We start from the raw sequence: 16,622 nt of genomic DNA on the forward strand, positions 1-16,622 counted from the left end.
TCGGTATTGACATTTTCTTATCGCGGTTACCGTCTTCCCATTTACCGCCGGTATTGCGGTAATTACCGCACCCCCGTATCTATTAATTAAGGTTCGGCGATAAGCCAAAATATTGCAATCGTCTTCCCAAAAGTCGCCTCTCCACAGCCTGACTGCCCGAGTTATACTTCCCCATACAGCACAGCGGGTCTGGCTTTGAAAGGAGCAGATCTACAAGCTCACAACACGTCGCATCCGCGACGCATTCTGAGCTTTTAGATCTGCACTGTCGGGTTACCATAGTAACGGTAGCTACTTGGGCTTTTAAGACACAGACTGCTGTGTGTGAGAACAAACCAGAAGAGAGACGGAGACGGGTAGTCAGATCGTGTACAGTGATTAACTCATGTCTGAAATCGCAGCGATTGAGTGCTGATATATGCAGGTTTTAGTGACAAGACTTGACAGAAAAGTTTATAAAATCGGCGACGGGGCACAACGGGCGAGTCGGCGCGACGCGGTGGGAAAAGTAAAAGATAGTTTCATTTTCGGTTTTAGTCCATGCAGTCCGCGCTCCGCCTGTAATCCGTATGAATAAAAAAGAAAATGCCACAAGGTACTACTGCCACAACACAAGGTATGTATTAACATACTTGTGTTGTGTGGATTACAGTCAGAGAAAGTTTACGCTTCTCCGTGCTCCCTACTACGAGCCGAGGCTGCTGCTGTGTGTAGACTGTGAGTGACGTATGTGGCTTCCAAACCTGTGGTACGCGGCCCAGAGCAGAGCGGCATGGAGTGCATGCGGTCCTCGCTTCTCTTTTTTGACCGCGGTAAGGACCCTGACACCGCGGTAGGCCTCGGTATACCGCGGTACGGCGGTTACCGTCCCCAACCCTAGTCATGATGGCACCCTCTTTGAGAAACCCTGCGCTAGAGGTCGGTCTGTCTCTTTTTTTGTCTGTGAGCTTGCACAATGAACACGATGCCCAAAAAGAGACAGACCATTTAATAACATTCTGAGTAGGGATCGACCGATTATCGAAACGGGCGATAATCGAAGTCGATATTCATAACATTTATTAATATCGCAAAATATCGATATCGAACAAAAAGTAGACAAAAATTTCGATATATATTTTTTTATTCTTTATTTATTTTTTGTTACTGATTTTCACCGATTTCCTGCTGCTGAATACGTTTTTTTTTTTTTTAAAGATTAGTTTTTGGGCTTTTTATGCCTTTATTTGATAGGACAGTAGGCTGACAGGAAACGGGGAGAGAGATGGGGAATGACATGTGGCAAAGGTCGTCTGGATCGGGAATCGAACCAGCGACGCCAGCAAGCATCATAGCCTAGTATGTGGTATGCGCCTTGACCACCAGGCCAGCGGGCGCCCCGCGGAATACGTTTTTAACGCTATTCTAGTATGTGGCGACTAGATGTGAGCCTCTAGACATTTAGGATGGGAAAAATATATAAATGAATTAACCACTATTTCAAATTGGGGGATACATTTCCTTTTTTTTTACTTAAAATGCATATCGGTTCATAATATCGGTTATCGGCCTCTTTGATCACAACTTATCGATATCGAAATTGAACATGAAAATCCCATATCGGTCGACCCCTAATTCTGAGACTTTTCATACTTGTGTATGTTTTTGCAGCATCCAGCAGTTTGCCCGCATCTACAGTCAGAGGATGGGTATTAAAGAGGAAGTGCTCCTTAAGACCCTGTGGGGAGATTTCTACCTCAACGCTAAAGCCAAGAAGATCATGAAGGGGGCCCAGGTAATGAAAACCAACAATAGTGTGCATCTCTCAGTAAATGAACTGGCTCATTGCCTGAACCCAGAAACTGTCTGTGACTGTCTGGCTTTTGTTGGGCTTATATCTTCTCATTTCAGTCGCTTTTCATGGTCAGCAAGAAACCTTGTTGCAACAGTAATACAATGTCCACTTCCGCTCTCGTTCTCAGAATGATCACAATATACTTAAGCAATATTACACGAGAGGGTGTGCATATAACACGGTTATCCTGCGCGACAGCCTTACCGCAGGAACGAGCCGACAGGCGAGTTCCGTAGGTAGGGCCCGACTACCTGTTGTATAATGTAAGATGTTCCACAGTGTTCAATATTCCCATCTGCATTTATTGATTGAATGCATCAGTGGCCTTCTCCACAAAGGTTACAGTAATTACTTGGGACAAATCTCCTAGAGTAATAAAGTGTTTTTGTTTACTGGGTGCAGATTCAGGTAAGTATCAGGAAAAAAGTGAACATCTCTGAAATCGTTTCTTTCTTGTAGATTTATTAAATCATTCTTTCGGTGAGACTGCTGTTGTGAAAGAATGATTTAATAAATCTAAAATCTAAATCTAAGAAAGAAAAGATTTCAGAGAGTGCGGATATTCCCTTTTTTCCTGATACAGTAATTACTTCCCTCCCATTATACCTGTACCGTGCAATTGTATTTCTAACCTGGCTATTTCCATTCCTGTCATGTAGTTTATTAAGAGGTCATCTTCTAGCACTGAGTCAAGAGGCGAGAAAACCAGAGCACCAACAACTTATCAATTTGCAGATACTAGCCCTTACCCGTTCAAAGATATGAGCTCCAAAATGATGTGCAGTGTGTGGGTTATGGGATGTGCACTGTGCATACAGTATATGAGGGATGGAAAGTAACTATAACTGGTGCTTGCATGATAATATGTAGGAGCATCAATGTAAGAAATACCCGTTTCGTTTAATGGCTACCCCCAGAATAGATAGTAGATACACCATAAAAATGCTAATATACAGTATATGATTTGTGAAAGTGACAAACGGGCTTCACAGTTATGTCAGGTGTGTTCATATGCTAATGGTGATGCGATTTCAGATCAATTGCTCCAGCCACTGAGGAGAAACGCTGTTTCAGACAGACAGACAGACAGACACTCACTCACTCACTCACTCACTCACTCAGTCAGACATTCGCAAAATTATAGTATAGATGTTGCGGCATCTTAAAGCCCATATCAACTAGTTTTGCAATGCGTGACCTTTGAGACAATAAACAACTTTGGAGGTCTGGGGAACTGTCATCTCTCTCAAGGGGTGCAACAGTTAATCATCGCAGTATTTTGAGCTTGTACATCTGCTATTTTCTTTTACATTTGTGTCAAGTGGTTAATCAGACTAATTGCGACCGTCAGGTTGCAAGTTACTATGAAAACCTCCACCAGCTGTCTGTCAGTCACGTCACGTCACACTTTTGGCCCTTACTCTTATCTCGGGCACCGTTGCCCCTATCCATGCCAAACTTTGCAAACACACTCATTGGCTGGCAAACCACAACACCCGCCCCTGTTTTTTCCCCTCTTCTAGCGCCACCATGAGGTTGCTAAGGCCAATTTGTGCATACATGTGACCTGATGGTTGCTTATATCCCGATTAGGGAGTCTTACTGGTACATATAATTTTTTTTGTGTATAAACAATCATACTTTTTTTATATACATTAGAAACACAATTATGAAGAAAAAAGACTCCATGCCACTTCTCAACTAGAAGCAGTGCTCTTCCGAGCACAGGTCTCCACCAGGCCACACAAATCGGCCTGTTATAGCGCCACCATGAGGCTGATTTGAAAAATGTGGGGCAGAGGTTCTGATTTGGCATCCAGGGAGTGTGTGTGCTCAGTTTGGCAGCGATCGGGCCAACGGCGCCGGAGATTAGCTGGTAACAACCAGGCCACACAAATCGGCCTGTTATAGCGCCACCATGAGGCTGATTTGAAAAATGTGGGGCAGAGGTTCTGAATTGGCATCCAGGGAGTGTGTGTGCTAATTTTGGCAGCGACCGGGCCAACGGCGCCGGAGATTAGCTGCTCACAAACTGCGAGGATGCACGGACGGACGGACACACGCACGGACGGACGGACGGACGGACGGACGGACGGACGGACGGAGGGGAAAACATACTCTCCCTCAGCCTTCGGCTGGTGGAGACAATTATTAGATGAATCAAAAAGTAAATAATCAACTAAGACCATAATCTATTCTATAGTCTATTTGTGTCTATATTCTGTCTAGTGTAGTTTCTGCTCTGCTTGATTCGGTTTGCACTGGCAGTCTATCACTGGCACTGTGGAATCTCTACTGTTTAGATGACGTCACCATCATCATTCCCGGTGTAGTTTTGGGCAGCCTGCCTCGGCATCTCATGCTCCACTTTTGTGTGTCACCTCATGTTTTCTCTGTCTCCTTTTGTCTGAAATGAGTTCAACAGCAGCTTAATGCTGCGGCTGCACATGGACAGGCTTACAGTACTCGGCTTGTGCTGTATCTAAACTAGTGTTTCTCAAACTTTAAAATGTCAAAGTCTCGTTTACAACTTAACACATGACTTATTCAGTTCACACCCCCGCCCAAGAGATGTTAGTGTGCATGTAAATGTATGCAGTTATCATCAGCACCCTTGACCCGTATGTTTTGTTATTGTCAGTTTACCAATACTTGTTTCACAGCAACACCAGCTATTGTAAGTGGCCTTAGAGATTATTAGTGTAGCATATTTCTATCGTTTAACCTCTGATCAAAGGAAATGATATGGACTACACTGGTCCAACTCTAAAGAACACTAGCAAATGTTATGGAAGTCTTTGTTGGGCAATCTGCAGTCAAATCACAGAAGACTGGAAAGCAATTTGTGAGTGCATGTGTTTTGTGAAGCGCTGACCTACACCTACAACAGAGGCAATGTTTTACAAGTTACAAACAAACAAGCACATTTATTAGGGGAAATGTTAACAAATGCGGGGAGGAGTAAGGAAGCTCAAAATAGTCAACATTTATTCTGCCTGGACAGGGGTATTTCCAAGGGTTATTTGAGTCTAAGCACAAGCCTCTATGTTGCATACAAACACACAGTTCCACATAAGCTATTTTAGCCAATATGGAGTGTGTGTTGCTGACCGCTCAATCCTGCGTCTTCCACTAAGGACAGTGAGCTCGCACTGAGGCGTTGTCGTGGGTCGTTCATGATCGATTCGTTCAAAAGAGACAGTTCATTGCTTTGAACTAGAGGTGGGCGATATGGAAAAATGCAATATCACAATATTTTCCCAAGCTGTATCACAATACACGATTTTATCACAATTCTTTTTCACGTTGGTTTTGACGGTTATTACTTATTTTTCAAGTTACTTGACAAAAACTAGACTCTCTGGGTTCCTTTTGGGAGGTCTAAATTGAACTTTACAAGTATGTAACTCTGACAGTATACAAATGAACGGGTCCATTTGGTTACATTTGTATACTGTCAGAGTTAAGTGGAGAGTGGAGACCTTGACATTTTAAAGTTTGAGAACTACTGATTTAGACCAAAATGCAGGTTTAAATTGAATTCTGCAATGAATCTCTGTAGTAACGATTAAACAGCATTTTTTACAAGGCTCCCTCTTTTTTACAAGGCTCCCTCAATTGTATCACGATATATACGATACCTCTGAAAAGGCATATCGTGGAGACATTGTATCGCCTCAACGATAATTATCACCATATCGCCCACCCCTACTTTGAACAGGAACAAACTTGTTCGCTTCCTCAAACCGTTCATGGGAGGGCGGGCTACGTGTGATGTAATAATAACGTTCCAGCGCTAGCGTTTTTCACTAGACAAATACTGAACGGACTGAACTAAAGATTTACTTAAATCTACGTAGTACTTGAGTACAATTTTTTATTTGTACTACCAATTTCCAATATACATTTACTTCTACTCCACTACATCTCGGATCCAAAATGTAGTACTTTTACTCTAGATTTTTGATTATTATTACAAAACATTCGGCCATTTGAAAATAGACACTCTGTAGATCTGCTATTTTTAAAAGATGTACATTTGAAAACTTGAAATTGGACATTCTGTGCATTCTGAGTAGTTTTACTTTTGGTACTTTAAGTACATTATGTACTATTGTACTTCTACTCAAGTACATTTTGAATTCCGGAGTTTGACTTGCAACAGAGTATTTCTACATTGCAGTATTGATACTTTTACTTAAGTAAAACATTTGAGTACTTTTTCCTCCACTGTTCATCATAGACATAAAACGGTAGACTGTGAAGGGAGAGTTCATAAGATAGCCGGCGCGCTGTGAAAAATGTGCGCAGCCTGTCTGCAGCCGGTGTGTGTTTACTGTCAATATTCCAGGATGACCTCCCACTTGGGTAATGACGCCCCCTGGCGATCATTCAGAGAAACTACTTCAGCTCCCGTACTAACGTAGGTAGGAAGGGCCTGTCACTCAAACCGGAGTGACCCGCCTCCAGGCTATATAAACCCCCGGAGGCGGAAGTAACATCCTCTTTTCACTCTCTGCGATATCACATTCAGATAAGTTGAAACTCAGCCTTTGTATTATTATTCTTCGCGCATTAGCCTAAAGCGGTGGCATTGGAGTCGCCCACTGGCGAGTGTTGAATTAACCCGTACTTAAGAATACTTATTCTTGTTCCGTCCTAAATCGACGGTTATTTCCTTTTATAACAAAGGATTATTACTGCTTGTTCAGGCCTCCGCCGAAGCAAGCGTGGCATAGCATTAGCCGTTAGCTTGTTAGCTCGTCTGCTATTGTTAACGTTAGCTACACTGCTTACCGCTTGTTCAGGCCCTGCCCGAATCAAGCGTGGATTAGCCGTTAGCTTGTTAGCTCGTCTGCTTCTGGTTAACTCTATCTACAGTGCTTCGCCATGGATCCTCTGGCCTTCCTGCCGAGGCAATGTCCAGGCTGTCCAGGACTCATCGACGGACAGGATCTTCACCATCTCTGTGTCGGCTGCATGGGCGTTGCACACGCCTTCTCTGCACTGAGTCCTCAGGGGAGAGCAGGACCTTTCTGTGACTGCTGCGTGGCCTACGACCACGATGTACTGATACACCGGTTCTTCCTAGCCAGGGCAGGCCTCGGGGCCTGCGCTCCACCAGGTGGGTCCACTGCTCTCAACCCCACAGCCCAGTCTTTCCTTCCCCAGGCGGCCCGCACCGTTGGTCAAGGTGCGGCGCTGCCTTCCGGAGATCCGCTTGGCAACCAGCGCGCCATTCCAAGTCAAGATGGCGCCGTGCTACATGAGACACCGCCTGCCGCGCAACCGACCGCAGCTAGCTCCACTGTCACTGGAGCTGGCGGGTCTGGTGAAGTCGCCGCTAAGAAGGCGACCAAGAAGGCTAACATCCAGACGAAATCTCCGGTAGCCTTTTCCCCTTCGGGCGCGGTGCCCAAAAAGAAACGCTTGGATGTGACCGTCGGGGACGTCCCCCTCGACGTGAGCATCACCAAAACAGTCCAGACCTTCAGGCGAGAGTCGGACCTGAGCTCCTGTCAGAGCGAGGGTTCTGGTTCTGAATACTCTGGATACACGGCCGAGGAGGAGGAGGACTCCGTCGAGGACGAGGGTTCTCGACTCACGGTCACTGTGAAAGGTAATGCCCCTGCGGCTCCAGCACGTCAACTGGACGCCGCAGGGAGCTCCCAGGCCTCCTCAGGCACCACTGCCCCTCCACCCGCCAGTCAAGCGAGTGAAGCGGGAGCAGAGGACGTCGATTCTGCAGCAGAAATGCTGGATCATCTCACAGTCTACATGAGAGCTCTGGCCAGAGTTGGAGAGGAGTTGCCACCTCCTCTCCCCTCTGAAGAGGCCGAGGATGATGATGAAATGCCCGGGCAGGAGCCTTCGGTTCCCGCCCCGTATGTCCTCTCCAGGCTGCCGCTGGTGAAAGGTTTCACCAAGGCCCTCCATTCCTCATGGAAGACACATAAAGACCCCAGGAAGCTGCCTTTTTCTGTGTTGGATTTGGTGGGCGGTGCGGAGGCAGGCATGTCCACCTGCCCTAACCTGGACCACCTGTTGGCACAATCTTTTCTGAGTTCCGTCAGACCCCAGTACAAAGATGTAGGCACGGCTAAAAACGGGCCGTTTGTTGGCCCCGTCGGCACCAACCCGCCGGGGTTCACTGTCCTGGAGGACAAGCTGCAGTCGGACAGGGCTCGTAACGCCTACCGGTCCGCTGCTCTGGCCGCTAAGGACCTAAATCTGATCCAGCTCTTGCTCGCTTCCACCAAGGACCTGGTCAAAGGTCTGCCCACGGGGGAGCACACAGCTGAACTGAACACTCTATTTGACATCATGCTGAAGGTCAATTGGCATGCGGTTAAGTGGATGGGCAGGTCCATGGACTACAACCTCCAGTCTGAGAGAGCCCGCTGGCTCGACTATGTCGACCTCGAGCCTAAGAGGGACGTGGGCGAGAAGCCTCTAGGTCCTCGCGGGGAGATGTACAAGTCTCTCATAAACATGGAGAACAGTCCCACCACCCTCATGGGTGGGGGCTTGGAGCTGCTGCAGGGTAGAGTTACCTTCTTCAAGGCGGCTAAGGACATCGTCGAGTCCACCACAGTGCCACAGGATGAACCGCAGCAAGCTAGGAGGACGTCCCGCTCCTCCCGCGCCAAGGAAAGGGGCCGCTCTGCTTCTTTTAAGAAGCACTCGTCTTCCTCCAGGGGAGCCTCTGCAGCCAGGGCGCCTGACAGGCCCCGCAGCAAGGCTGTGGTTCCCGAGCGCGCTCAGCCGCGCCGCCCGTCCAAGGATGGCAGGCAGCAGTCTTCATACCGCGGTGGCCGCGGTAGGGGACAGCGCAAATGACACTCTGAAGAGGGGAATTGTGCTGGGGCGGGGGTCCGAGGTGTCTCTCGGTCCCCCTCCCCCCAAACGAGGGCGTTTTTCGGTACCCCGTGTCGGGGAAATGAAAATGTTAATTTTGATGCCTCCTGTGTCGACAATAAACATGTTGAAAGAACAAAGTCTGTCTCTGTCCAACTCTCTCGCACTAGCACAGACGACCCCATCGTGCATGCCTCCTGTAGTAATGATGAAGTCCTGTCAGGACTCGATAATCAATCACAGGTTTTATCAGAAACCAGTAATGTTAATGTCAAACAATTATGTGGTTCCTCAAGCGCGCGAGTGGGATATCCCTCGCGTCGACAATATGAATCCTTTATGCATGCCTCCTGTAAGAATGATGGAGTCCCGTCAGGACTCTTTAATCAGTCAGAGGTTTTATCAGCAACCAGTAATGTTAACGTCAAACAATTATATGGTTCCTCATGCGCGCGAGTGGATTTTCCCTCGCGTGAGCGATGCTATGAATTTAACCTTGAGTCAGAAATTCTGTCGGCCTACTATGAGCCCGGGTCAAGGGACAAGCATAAAGGCCTTAGAGCAGGTATTAAACGTAAAAGTTCCTCTCCTGTCAGGGGAGAATGCTTTAGTTGTGGGCGAGTCTGTTTATCAGTCGAATCGCTTTGCTCTTCCTGTCGCTCTATCGAGCCAAAACCGAACGCTTCCGGTTTCACCGGATACGGATTCGCTAGCTCCCCGCTTCCGGTCCGGCCGCAAAAGAGCTCCGCTAGTCAAGCGGTACAATCGGAAGGTGTTCCCACCTTGCGGCCTATTGAACCCCTGCGCTCCGCATCCGGGTGTTCCGGATACGGATACGCAGGTTCCCCACTTCCGGTCCCGCCGAAAAATAGCTCCGCTAGTCAAGCGGTACAACCAGAAGGTGTTTCCGCCATGCGGCCTATTGAACCCTTGCGCTCCGCATCCGGTCGTTCCGGATACGGATACGCAGGTTCCCCACTTCCGGTCCGGCCGCCAAAAAGCTCCGCCGTCACGGAAGCACAGTGGTGGGGTTTCTCTCGCTCAAAACACGCTAGCACGCTGTGCGCGCCAGTGGAAGTTATGCAACCCGAGCCATTGGGTACTTCGAACGATAACCAGGGGTTACAGGTTACAGTTTGCAGATATACCCCCGCTTTCGAGCAGGGTTATTCATACCAGAGCACGTGGTTTAAAAGCAAGTCTTTTGAGAGAAGAGATCAGCTCATTGCTAAGCAAGGGTGCTATAGTGGAGCTGGACAGGACCCAATCCCGCATGGGATTTTGGAGCCGTTATTTCCTGGTGCCCAAAAAGGGGGGGGGGCTACGTCCCATCCTGGACCTAAAGGCACTAAACGTGTACCTGAAGAAGTACGTTTTCAGGATGCTAACAGTACCCACCATGTTACGGTCGGTCAGGCAAGGGGATTTCCACTGTTCAGTGGATCTGAAGGATGCTTATCAGCACGTCCAGATTTATCCCCCACACAGGAAATTCCTTCGGTTCGCCTTCGAGGGTCGCCTGTACGAGTATACAGTACTCCCTTTCGGTCTGTCACTGAGCCCGAGGGTTTTCGTGAAAGTGACCGAAGCAGCCATCGCCCCGCTGAGACGGCAGGGCGTCAGGTTGGCGACGTACATCGACGATTGGATGATTTCAGCGAGCTCCGCCCACGAAGTGGCGCGTCACACACAAGTGGTTTTGGCTCACCTGAAGGCCTTAGGTTTCATAGTCAACCACGGCAAGAGCATGCTGACTCCAGCAAGTCGTCTTACATTCATTGGGGTCCTTCTGGACTCATCCGACATGTCGGCCCGTCTCTCAGAGGAGAGGGTGGACAGGTTTCGGGAATGTCTCGACTCCTTTCAAGTGGGCCAGGAGGTCACTTACAGGAGTTGCATGGTACTGACGGGAATGATGGCTTCCGCAGTACATCTGTTGCGTTTGGGCAGGTTTCATATGAGACCTTTTCAAAGATGGATGTTATCCCTCGGGATCCCGCCCTCCTTGAAGTACAAGAAGGTTACGGTTTCCCCTTCCTGCGCGATCGCCCTGTCTCCGTGGCTGGTGGAGGGGTTCCTCACCAGCGGAGTCTCGATTGGCGAGGTGGTTTCCCACAAGTCGATCACGACAGACGCCAGTCTCAGTGGATGGGGAGCCACTTTCGAGGGGCGCACAGCGCAGGGGCTTTGGCCTCTGGAGATGAGGGGTCGTCACATCAACTATTTGGAGTTGATGGCTATACTCCTGGCGCTCAAGCATTTCGAGCCTTGGATTTTGCATTGTCACGTCCTGGTCAGGACAGACAATACGACGGCCATGTTTTATGTCAACAAACAGGGGGGCCTGTCGTCGTTGCCACTGGACCGTCTGGCTCGAGAATTGACGGTTTGGTGCTTGTCGCGCCTCAAGTCGATCAGGGCCTCACACGTCCCAGGTCTCCTCAACAGCGGAGCAGATCTCCTGTCCAGGGGAGGTCCTCGCTACGAGGATTGGTCTCTCCACCCCAGGGTGGTGAGCCAGATTTTTCGCAAGTTTGGTCAGCCAGTGGCGGACCTGTTTGCGTCAGCGGAGAATACGAAGTGTCCGTTGTTCTTCGCGGTGAAGGGCAGTCCTCCCTTGGGGTTGGACGCCTTAGCGCACACGTGGCCGAGAGGTCTACTGTACGCGTTTCCCCCCTTCGACTTAATCCGACCCACTCTGGAGAGAGTCAGGAGGTTCGGTCTGGAGATGCTCCTGGTGGCTCCCTACAAGGGCACGTGGAGATCGGCGATCGCCCCTCTCCTTTGCGAACCGGGTTGGCAGCTGCCTCAGTGCAGGGACCTGTTGAGTCAGGCCAGGGGGGAGATCTTCCACCAAGACCTGCAGGTCCTAGACCTGTGGGTTTGGCACGTGAAAGGTTAAACCTGCTGGCAGCCGGTTTTTCTTCTGAAGTGGTTGATACCATTCAGAGTGCTAAGGCGCCCTCTACGAGGGCGTCTTATGATGGAAGGTGGAATGCCTTTGAGGACTGGTGTGAGTCGCGTGTTCCACCTGTGGTGGCTCATGTGGCGTCAGCCCAGGAAATTCTGGAATTTATGCAGAACCGCTTGAGAAGTGGTCTAGCATTTTCTACCCTTAGGGGGTATTTGGCGGCTATTAATGCCTGTCACCTGGGGGTGGCGGGCAAGGCACCTTCTAAAGTCCCGGAGGTCATCAAGTTCATGCAAGGAGTTGAACGTTTGAGGCCGGTGACTAGGTCTTTGTTCCCAGTTTGGGATCTGCAGGTGGTTCTAGGGGGCCTATGTCGGGCTCCCTTTGAGCCGCTTGTAGGGATGCCTTTGAAACTTTTGAGTTTCAAGACGGCTCTTTTGCTGGCTTTGGCCACGGCTAAAAGAGTTGGTGACCTGCAAGCTCTCTCGGTGTCTGCGGAGTGCATGCAGTTTATGAACAATGATCTCAAGGTGTTGCTCAAGCCTCATCTTAAGTTTGTTCCTAAGAACATGGTGGTTCCTAAGGACCCTGTTGTTCTTCTGGCTTTTCATCCTCCTCCGTTTGTCTCGGCGGAGGATGAGCGGCTGAATTGCCTTTGTCCTGTCAGGGCATTGAAGGCCTACTGTGACAGGACTGCTGGTTCTAGAGCTTCTTCTCAGCTCTTTGTAGAAATGGGCAATGTTCTTGTCAGAAAGCCGGTGTCTAGACCCACTCTTTCGAGGTGGATTGTGGATGCTATTAGGCTGGCTTACTCTAGTGCGGGTGTGGAAGTGCCGGCGGCACTTAAAGCCCATAGCACTAGAGGTGTGGCTACTTCGTGGGCACTGGCAAAGGGAGTCTCCGTTCAGGAGATTTGTGTTTCGGCGAATTGGTCTTCGCCTTCTACCTTTGCAGCCTACTATCACCTGGATATCGAATCCTCTTCGCTAGCGCATTCGGTTCTGGGTGCAGTTGCCTCCTCTACGTCATAGAGGAGTCGGATCTTCCCCTCCCACAGGTGGGCATGTAGCCACCTGGGGTACTTTGGGGGGACCCTGTGTTTTCCTTATAGTGTGTCTTACTTATAAGGCGGACTTGTCCTTTTCATTTAGTTGAATGAGGCGGACTTCGGTCTGTCAGGGTCTCTCTTTATTTTCTCATGCCTTCACACCCAGGTCCGGTGGGCCTGGGACCTTCTGGGTGATGGGTCACGCCCGTTGGGGCTGTGCTCACCCGTATGAGGGGTGTGTGGGGGTATGAGAGTAGGTTGTGGCTTAGAGGGGAGTTTAAGAATCCCAAGTGGGAGGTCATCCTGGAATATTGACAGTAAACGGTAGGTTCCGTACGGAACCATTGTTTACTTAGATATGGAAGGATGACCTCCCACGTAATGCCCCTCTGTTTCACTGAATGTGGCAGAGAGTGGTATTAAGAGGATGTTACTTCCGCCTCCGGGGGTTTATATAGCCTGGAGGCGGGTCACTCCGGTTTGAGTGACAGGCCCTTCCTACCTACGTTAGTACGGGAGCTGAAGTAGTTTCTCTGAATGATCGCCAGGGGGCGTCATTACCCAAGTGGGAGGTCATCCTTCCATATCTAAGTAAACAATGGTTCCGTACGGAACCTACCGTTCCCCTTGAGGCTACTTACTAAGCATGATATTATTACTGCTCTGTGACTTTGATGTTATAATTGCTTTTAACTGCCTTGGAGTGTGATTGTTTCAGTGCCATTAAAATATGGACTGACAGTTATTAACCCATTCAGAACGGGTACACTATATTGTGTATCATTATTTTATGCTTTAACTATTGAAAAATAGCAGATATACAAGCTCACAGCGCGGCACCGAGTGCCGCGCTGCGAGCTTGCAGATCTGCTATTTTTGAAAAATCGTGAAAATTAGAATTTGTACCCGATTCTATAAGTGTCTTTTGAATCCTTCTAAGATTTTTTGAAAAACCCATGTTTCTATGTCAGCAATGTGGCTATAGCCATCGTCAAAGAAAAGGTCCTTTTCACTTAACTGGAGCTCAGTTAGTCTGTTCTTGAGAGACTACTATGTCAATGGTTCTCAAACCTTTTCATGTCAAGGACCCCCAAAATGATATTTATTTGGCCACGGACCCCCATCTCAAAATATTTTGTTCCAGGGACCACCCAGAAGCAAAATTTGAGTTACAAGCGTTAAAAAATACAATACATATATTCAAAGATTTGCACACATTTTCACAACTTTTTCAAAAATAGCAGATCTACAAGCTCACAGCGCGGCACTCGGTGCCGCGCTGTGAGCTTGTATATCTGCTATTTTTTAATAGTTAAAGCATCCACTAATTTTAGGCCTAAATGGGTTAAGCGATTTAATTGTATTTGCTGTGTTTGTAAAGAGCCCCATATCAAGGGGTTTCCTGTGGACCAGTGTAGCCAGCCATGTCTGCTTATAATAAGCAACTTTGGGCTGGTTTTTAGTGTAGTTGCTTATTTGGAGTTGCTTCCTAAGGTTTTTAAACCAGTGCTAACCACATGTTTCCATATCAAGGACCCCAAGATTAATATGTATTTCTCTGCGGACCCCGATCTGAAAATACAAGATTTGTGTTGTTGAAATGTTTCAAAGATATTCACATTTTTAAAAGAATTTCACCAATATCGTTTGAAAAACATAGATCTACGAGCTCTCAACATGTTGCGATGTGGCACTTTGTGAGCTTGTAGATCTGCTTTTTAAATCGCCAATGTAAAGTGGTAAAACCTAGCCTAGTTGCTTCTTTTGGTAGACCTGGCCGCTTGTTTCTCTTGCAAAATCTGGCAACGCTGCTGATACACCTGTAGCCTATTACATAGATATCTTACAGTATGTTGTAGAGTGTTTGTGAATGTTGTCAGTGATTGAACAATATAGCAAGCAATAGAAATGAATTACTGGAAACAAATTCAAAGCTTAGGCACCATTCAAATAAGAAGCCCCTGTAGCCTTACCACTCTCCTTTGCAATACAAAAATAAAACAATAACATAGAAAGGACAGGGTCCTTCATATACCAGCATGTGCTGTGTCTTTTGCAGTGGGATGCTTTTTACAGAAGATGGTAAAGTATGTCGTAGAGTGCTTGTGAATGTTGTCAGTGATAGAACAATATAGCATAGTAACCTTTCAAGAATAGAACGCCTGCACTTTCTATTAGCTTGCATTCCCCATCGACGAGGTCACTGTAATACAGGGTTGGCAATCAGTGTTGATTTCGTCGACTAAAACTATGACGAAAAATGTGTGTCGACTGCGTTTTTTTCACTGACGAAAACTAAATAATAACTAAATAAAAACTAAGCTGTGATGACTAAAACTAAGACTAAAGATATTGACAATTTCGTCAACAAAATAAAAACTAGACTAAAACGTTAGGGAGGGACTAGTGGAGGAGAAAGTAATTTTATGTTTGGTTGCTCTGAGGTGTTGCATGCTGAAAATAGCCGATCTACAAGCTCACAACGCGTCGCGTCGCGTTGCAACCAAGTGTAAAATCAGTCATTATGATGCCATCAAGGCCTGCTAAAATACATTTTAGTTGACTAAATCAACTGTAGATTTAGTTAACAAAAATCTCATGATATTTAGTCAACTAAAATTTGACTAAAACTAAAACTTTTCAGAAGACTAAATTATGACTAAAACTAAATGAGATTTTATTCAAAAGACTATGACTAAAACTAAATAAAAATTTGCTGTCAAAAACAACACTGTTGGCAATGCATACAGTTTGACGCGTGCAGAATAATTCCGTAAAAATTGCCAATCCTTTTTTACCGATACCCCAGAGCCGGAGGAGGTGTCTTCCTTTCTATGGCCTATTAGGGCGGAAGTGAGCAGATATTGAATGAAGCAGCAGAAAAGGGCAATGGCGCCGCCCTGGTGGAGGGCAAAGAATAAGGTGAACACCTTCCTTCAAGGTGTGTTCACTGTTCAGTGATAATGAAAGTGGCCGGGGGTCATCTTGTCCCTTACTGGCCTTACGGCGTGGAAATGTTTAGTTTTTTATAGATTTTTTTACACCATTATAATGTTCTCGTTTTGATCATTAGACCCAATCACTGAATATCGGTAGGCCTACGTCTCCAGCTCCAGGATATGTATGATACTGATTTACTACGAGACTGTGGCATTTTATGAGTTCAGTAGTTTACAATCTAGGCATTTAGCAGACGTTCTTAATTCAGAGCGACTGTGGTTCTCAAAACGTATTTTGACCATCATGACTAAACATCATAACATAACTACGGCCATTCTCTACCCTGATTGGTCGAGGACTGTCTGGCCACCTCTGAAAACTGAATCTAGCTATGCTTGTAACACGGGCCATGGTGGAAGTCCTTATATGGTCAGCACACATTCTAGTGAGGAGAATGAATGGAAAATGTACCAATTATATTTTATTTGAATTAAATACAATCACTGAATATACCTTTCAATCAGCTGACCTAGGGCTCGGCGCTCTCCTTGGTGCTGAAGTCTATCCTGAGGTCTCTGCTCACCTCAGTGATCAGGGCCCCAGGCAACGCTACACGGCGTGTAGAAGGAATGTGATTCATGTGTTTTTTACGGTTGTATCGGTTGTAGGACATCGGATTACAGAAAGCGTGTTTGATATTGACAAGTTTCCATTAGCCAGGGACGTGCTGGGCCCCTGATTCAGCCCGGGAAAAAGAGTTGTAGAGGCCCTCATTGCGTGCTATAGAGAGAGATCTCTCTCTCTATAGCGCTGCTGCTACTCAAAGATTTGCCATTTCAGATCATGACAAGTGACAAGCCAGTGGGCCGGGTGGAAACCTTGTATGTCCAAAACCGTTTGTTTTGTATTTATCATTTTAAAAATGATTTAAACTAGTGAAATAATAAGGTAAAACCTAGCCTAGTTGCTTCTTTTGGTAGACCTGGCCGCTTGTTTCTCTTGCAAAATCTGGCAACGCTGCTGATACACCT

The 16,622-nt window shown here is 47.2% G+C and overlaps 1 protein-coding gene across 1 annotated transcript in view; it reads left to right on the top strand.

Moving 5' to 3' along the window:
- Positions 1–16,622, top strand: part of efl1 (elongation factor like GTPase 1) — a 168,283-nt gene that overhangs the window by 17,320 nt on the left and 134,341 nt on the right. Inside the window, exon 8 of the mRNA XM_080729556.1 lies at positions 1,651–1,774. Coding sequence (XP_080585682.1) covers positions 1,651–1,774 — 124 coding nt within the window. The remainder of the gene's footprint in view (positions 1–1,650; positions 1,775–16,622) is intronic.

This window comes from Nannobrachium achirus (genome assembly GCF_963921795.1).
Source record: "Nannobrachium achirus genome assembly, chromosome: 7".
Taxonomy (NCBI): Eukaryota; Metazoa; Chordata; class Actinopteri; order Myctophiformes; family Myctophidae; genus Nannobrachium; species Nannobrachium achirus.